Raw genomic sequence first — 6,474 nt, forward strand, 5'->3', positions numbered from 1 at the left:
GCACTTTCCGCCTGGTGTTCTCCAGGCCCATCCCTGTCCCACTCACCTGCATAGGCCCCATCTCACTGTCTCTGTTCCCAGTACCCAGCCTAGGGCTGGGGTAGGGTCTGTAGCCCCGAGTGGGCAGAGGAAGGCCAGTTCCCAAAGGGCTTCACTGAGCTGTACTGTGAGTATCAAGGTTCTAGGCGGGCTCAGACCCTGCCCTGGCTGCTTGAGAAACGGGGTTGGATGCAGGAGCCTCTGTACCTGAACAATCCCCTCCCACTCGGCCTTTCATGCCAGGCCTTCACCAGTCTGTTGGGGTCGCTGTCGTGCACCTCACCAATGGCTTCCCAGGCCACTTCTGCCAGGCCCTCTGGTGCTGCTCTCCCAGGTCCCAGGTAGGGTGGGAGGGGGCTGGAGGGAGCCAGGAGCGCGGGCTTCTTGAGGACCTTAGGCACAAGAGCGCCGGCCTCTTCCATCCCCACTGTCCTTTGCACTTCTCTGGTGGCCCCAATGTGAGTCGCTGTACAAAATGCTGCCTTTATTATTTTGTAAGAAATGACTTTTCTGTGAACCAAACGCTTATGAAAACTCAGCAACTAAAATAAAGTTCTATATTTTAAAAGAGGGAATTTGGGGGACTTTCCTTGGCTGGATATATGCTGGAGTTCCCAGGCAGCTGGATGTGGACTGCACCGCTCGCCTTCCCTAGGCTTCCTCTGAAGGGGATGGAATGGAATCCCAGGCCCACCCTGTCCTTCCAGGTTTCAAGGTCTGTTTCCTGGTGCATCGCTGGGGGGTGAGAGGGGGGCCCTGCAGGTGGGTGTTGCAGCCCTGCCTCCTGCCCTTGGGCTTTGTGAAGATCAACAGTAGCAGTCCCGGGTGTGGGCAGACCCAGGAACACATTCTCCCAACTTCAGTTACTCAGCATCTTAGTTTTTGCTATATCCACATGTCACCAGAGGAGAAAGTTAGTACTTAATATTCTTCTTTAAACCCTCTTTTTAAAGACTTTTTTAAAGGAGAGTTTTAAATTTACAGAAAAAGTGAGCAGATAAGGAAGTACAGAGTTCCCATATTACCCTCCTCCCCAGGTTTCCCTAACATCTTACATTAGTGTGGTACATTTGTCAAATTAACCAGTACTGAACACATTATTATTTACCAAAGTCTATGGTTTTCTCTGATTTTCTTAGTTGTTCCCTAATGTCCTTTCTCCATTCCAGGATCCTATCCAGGACACTTAACTTTGCCGAACTAAAAAGAAATGTTTGCATCACTACTTATAAATGAAAAGCTAGTGTTTTCTAATTCATACTAAAACAGACTATTAAGATATTCACAATCCCCCAAGCAAGTAAACCTTTTGTTGAAACGTGACGTTTGGGGGAATCTGTTACCGCCCTTTAGTCTAACCCGCATAAACCTGTTTTGATATATCCCTGTGCCACTAAAACCACCTCCTGTTCCACCTGCAGTACATTACACACCGACTTCGGGAAGTTATTGCCCCATTTCTTAACAGAAGGGATTGAGGCCCTGAGTGGTGGTGCTGGTTAAGATCCAGGAGGTGATAGTTCACTATATGAAAGGTTAAGAGCACGTCGGTAGGACAGGTGTTACCTAGGGCTTTGGTAGCAGAAAAAGGAGCAGCTGAGACACACCAGGTCCTCCAAGTCACCTGGAGGCAGCAGTGGACCAGAACACCCATCCCAGCTCTTCTGTGGCTGGGGAATAACCGGGAAGTTGGGAGTGCTCTGCAGTAGCCTCACTGGTTCATTGGGCAGGGCCTGCTCTCCCACACAGCTGGACACCACAGTGACAGCTGGAGAATCTGGGTAAAAGATATATAGTTCTTTGTACTACTCTTTTAAATATATATATATAAAATTGATTTTTTACAGAGAGGAAGGGAGAGGGATAGAGAGTTAGAAACATCGACCAGCTGCCTCCTGCGCACTCACTACTGGGGATGTGCTCGCAACCAAGGTGCATGCCCTTGACCGGAATCGAACCTGGGACCCTTGAGTCCGCAGGCTGACGCTCTGTCCACTGAGCCAAACCGGTTAGGGCATCTTTGTACTACTCTTGCAATTGTTTTCTAAGTATGACATATCAAAATAAAGTTTTTAAAAGACAGTAAAGGGGTCCTCTGCCAGTGTGTTGAATATATCCTCTTTGATCTCATCCCTGTTAACAGTGTACAATAAGTCAGGGCCACAGGCAGAGACCTTCCTCCAGGACGTCTACAGTTAGCCAACACCCGTAGGTTAAGATTATGCCACAAACTGCAAGTCTTATTAAGGGTCCGATTCTAGCCCACAGCCTCCCTTTCTTCAAAGAGGACAGCAGGAGACCTTATGGCAGGACACTTGGTGAGATCAAGGTATCCACTGTGAATGTACTAGTAAACAAATGGTTTTTTAGAACTATAAAAAAATAAATACGATTCCATTATTCTGCAAGTGTTTACCCCGAATAGCCCTGCCCAGGAAAGAAGGTGCAGTTCATAAACTATGACTCATTCTACATACACTGCCTGCGTCAGGCACTGTGCTAGCTGCTTTCAGGAGACTAGTTTAAGTTGAACAAGGACCCTCTTGAGCCTTTTAACCCACAAGCCTCTTATATACAGAAATGTGCTTTTCAGCCTCTGGGAATGCACCGCCTACATTTAGTGAGGTTACACCTGTTGTCACCCAGGACGAGTACCTGCCATCCTAGACTCTTCCCTATCGACACCACTGCTCTGTGTGAGTCACTGAGGACAGGCTGCTTCCTCTGGGACAGAGGTTGTTCAGAGGCCTGGTCACATGCTGTGCCCCAATCATTCCTGGAAATTCCAAGTGACAGCCCCTCAGAATCTAAAAAACATGCATGGAAACACATTCTACCCTATAAGCACATTAGTTCTTTCCCCAGAGGCAGATCAGGAATGCAGAGTCACATACTTGATTTTCACAACAGGTTAGATCAGGAAACAAAAGGCATTTAGATTGCCTGCTCACACCTCTGCAGGAGACAACATATGCTACAAATGCCCACCACCTAGGATCAGACACGAATGAGACGAACGGGAGAAGAGCATGAAAAATACACACTGTAGACCTGGCCTCACTCCAGAAGGGGCTCTCATAACAGCATCCCAGAGCTCGAAGAAATACAAGGACCACCTGTCAAGTGAGTCATCTAAGACTCATTCCCACCATCTTCCCTGATGGATGGCCCAGCTGTTGCATAGACTTCCCCCTTTCTCATTTTCAGAGATAAATTCTGTCTTCCTTCACTGCCCCTCGCTCCCCAACACCAAGTACCACAAACCTTAGCTGCTCCCAGAAAAGCCTTGAAGATCTGAGTCTGCATGTTAGCCACATACCCAAGCCTCCATATCACATTCCCATTCCTCATAGCACCCCTAGGACACTGACTTCTCCATCTCCCCCGTGGCAGACAGGCTGTTGGCAGTCAGAATCCATTCCCGTCTCCTTCAGGTATGCTTCTCTGTAACTAGAAGCTGGAGAGCTGAAACCTATTTCCAAAACTCCCTTGCTGCTAGGATTCTGGATGCAAATTAGGTTCCTACATAAGCACTCACAGAAGGAAGCAACATGGAAAGCAGCTTCTTGATCTTGGTTACTTGTGCTGACAGGCAAGGGGGTGGGAATGTGGATATTAAAAGCATGGGTGGCTGAACTCGGTGTCGTCACAGCTTCAAGAATTCAAGCAGTTGTGGGGAGGAGTGGTTTCTTGATGCCCGGATGGCAACCCAGCAGTGTGTTCTGAACTGAGCACTTCTGATGGCAACCTCCTGATTCCCACTCCTGCACCCCTTTAACAACTTTACAGCTTACCCATGTATTCAGCTCCTTTCTTCTTAAGATCATGTGGTACAGTTTGTTTTCTGGGAGATCTTTTGGCTCTGCTTCCCAAGCCCCACCTCCCACATCACCACATGTGAAACAACACAAGAACCACCTGCCATTTATAATCACAGCAACACTGAAGGAGGGAGACAAAGTCCAATATGATGGTCACTTTATGTTTTTGCTTAAGACAGGCATGACTGAGAGGCTGGCTTGTGGCTTCATACCCATGCCAGAGCAAAGCTTTTCCCCCTTGTAAAAAATGACAATGGAAATGAGCAGAGGAAGTGGCTGTTGTGTGGCCAAGCTTCTGCCTGGAAAGCACACCTCTACGTGAGTCTCCTCCGCTGTGACTGGCGGTCCAAGGTCTGCGCTGGAGGCAGCGGGATGCACAGAGTACCCAGTCTGTGCTCCTCCTCCCCGCCGGCGGCCAGAGACACCTTTCGCTTAGAGATCTTCAGCCTCATGGCCTTTGCTATCTCGAGCATCCTGAGGAACACACACAAAACAAATGGAGTCTCCTCAATGTCTGCTCAGGGAGGCGGGCAGGGAGCGGCGGATTGGTGCTCCAGGCTATGAAGACAGATCCCCAAAGTGACCCCCACGAGAGGCAGATGAGATCCCCCGAGAGTCTTCAAACGGACAATTTCATTTTCATGTGTGGTCGTTAGAAAATACCTTATAGGTGATTACAACCCAGGTTCTCTGTCTCGTTCCTGTTAATAAACTTGGTTTACTGCCTACAACCAGGATTGAACACTTGCTAGAAGTGTGCTGAAACAGGTACTTAGGGGCTGATTTGCACCACCACTGCCGGTGAGAATGCAACACCGGTGGACAGCCCTCGGAATAATCCCTCTATGGACTGCTAGGCCCAGGCAGGTGTTACAGGCTCTCCTGAACATCAGGGTCCCTGAGGGTCAGATGCCCCTACAGGTTCCATCACTCGGAATCCTGGGAATTCTGCTCCTACTCAGTCTGAATCCCTTCTGAAAGGTCATCTCTGCCAACTCTCCCAGTCCAGTAAGAGCAGCCCCAGTGCAACATCCTGCCAAACAGCGGCCCCACCACCTGGCAGCCCCTCCACCTGACTCTGAGAAAGGTCTTTTTGCTAAGATGAAATTGGGTTCTTGTAACTTCCACCCCTGGGTTCCACCCTCAGGACCATACAGAATCACCCAGAGAAAGGTATTTGGAGACCGGAGGCTGCCTGGTTACACAGGGACAGAATGCCATGGGAAGGCTCAGGTCTGAAGCCCAACAATTCCCCTTCTGGGTTGTGTGACCACATCTATTAGTCCCAAGTCTTTTCCCTACTAAAGTCCCCAGTTCGCCTGCTGAAGCCTCGTGCTTTCCGGCAGCACTAGGAATACAGCAAGGCACCCTAACGAGCTTTCCGTTCTGTGTGCCCACCTTTTCTCACTGAGCTTCAGGTCCCTCTGTAACAACGTCAGGTCAATCTGGAAGTCGTTTATATGCAAGGCGAGTACGATCACATACGCAATGATCTTTGCCTTCATGGAATCGGAAATTAAGTTGCGTAAACTGCAAAATCAGTGACAATAAAAGAGACCAAAAATTAAACTCGAAGATGATTTCTCCAAAAGCAAAATAAAACCATACAGCCCCGTTCCCATAGATACTTAATGTCTTCCCCATCTTGGGGAGAAGAAATGAATTCAAGTGACTCCTTGTCCTTCAAGGTGCCCAAGAGAACAGTGAGCCAATCCCAGTGCTCCCTCCAAGGGGACAGAGAAGGCCACACCTACCACCCCAAGCACAGCGAGAGACCCTCGAGTCTGCCTGCTGCTCAGCAGAGCTGCCAGGAAAGTAGTCAGCCACACTCAGTTGCTGATGATTCTTCCAAGCACACTCAGAGCAGGAAACACGTTCCAAGCAAACTGCCAGGAGGAAACCCAGGTGCATTGCTTGGGGATCCTTCCCAAAATCACCACATAGGCCTTTCCTCTCCTGCAACACTGCCTGTCCACAGAACACCAGTTCTGTGGGACATTAACAAGGGTTCCCTGAAAGGAGTGTATCAAGTGAAGTCAGTCTTTGTTGCTGGACATCCCCCGGGGAAGTGAACTTCTCCGAGGGGAGGAGGGCACATGCTGTATAGTGTTTACTAAACCTACTTGACCCCAGGACCACCCCAAATGGCAGTGCTCTCCTCAGCACAGTAGCTCTGTGGATGTGGCCTTCACCCAAGCTCCTACTCCCCACTCTCCCCACCCCCCCAATCCGCTCTCTCCTTTACTGGCAGAAGCCAAATAGGTCACCCCCCTGACCTGCCATTGTTGTAGGTCACGCAGGTGAAGTGCTTCAGCAGTTTGGTGGTGATGATGTGTGGAATTCCAGGTCCCAGGGCACCTACAACACAAAGGAGTTGGATCATATTCTGTCAGGACCTTCAGGCCACACATATCCTCCATGAGCTGGGAGAAGAAGCCAACAATTCGCCAGTGTTATTAACAAAGCCATGTGGCAAGAGAAGCAGGGCCCCCAAAACAAAACGGCCACTTTCCAATGAAAATATGCTCCTGTCAAATGAAACTGCCGAAGAGACCTTTGTGAAGGGGCGACAACAAGAAAGAAAAATGAGGCCTAAAGACACAGAATTCATAAA

The 6,474-nt window shown here is 49.2% G+C and overlaps 1 protein-coding gene and 1 long non-coding RNA gene across 3 annotated transcripts in view; both read right to left on the reverse strand.

Annotated features, from left to right (window-relative positions):
- LOC107182243 overlaps positions 1-1,015 on the reverse strand; it is a 7,399-nt gene extending 6,384 nt beyond the window's left edge. Inside the window, exon 1 of the long non-coding RNA XR_001512964.1 lies at positions 5-1,015. This is a non-coding gene — a long non-coding RNA (uncharacterized LOC107182243). The remainder of the gene's footprint in view (positions 1-4) is intronic.
- Positions 1,016-1,060: 45 nt separating this feature from the next.
- POLR1E (polymerase (RNA) I polypeptide E) overlaps positions 1,061-6,474 on the reverse strand; it is a 14,983-nt gene continuing 9,569 nt past the window's right edge. The window contains exons 10-13 of one of the 2 annotated variants that reach the window (XM_015560519.1): positions 6,137-6,218; positions 5,259-5,390; positions 4,173-4,334; positions 1,061-1,816 (exon numbers count right to left, since the gene is read on the reverse strand). In XM_015560519.1, coding sequence (XP_015416005.1) covers positions 4,175-4,334; positions 5,259-5,390; positions 6,137-6,218 — 374 coding nt within the window. In that variant the 3' untranslated portion in view covers positions 1,061-1,816; positions 4,173-4,174. Of the gene's footprint in view, positions 1,817-3,951; positions 4,335-5,258; positions 5,391-6,136; positions 6,219-6,474 lie in introns of those variants that run through there. The other variant, XM_006758465.2, reaches the window with a different exon arrangement.

The sequence above is a fragment of the Myotis davidii genome, unplaced genomic scaffold (genome assembly GCF_000327345.1).
Source record: "Myotis davidii unplaced genomic scaffold, ASM32734v1 scaffold534, whole genome shotgun sequence".
Classification (NCBI taxonomy): domain Eukaryota; kingdom Metazoa; phylum Chordata; class Mammalia; order Chiroptera; family Vespertilionidae; genus Myotis; species Myotis davidii.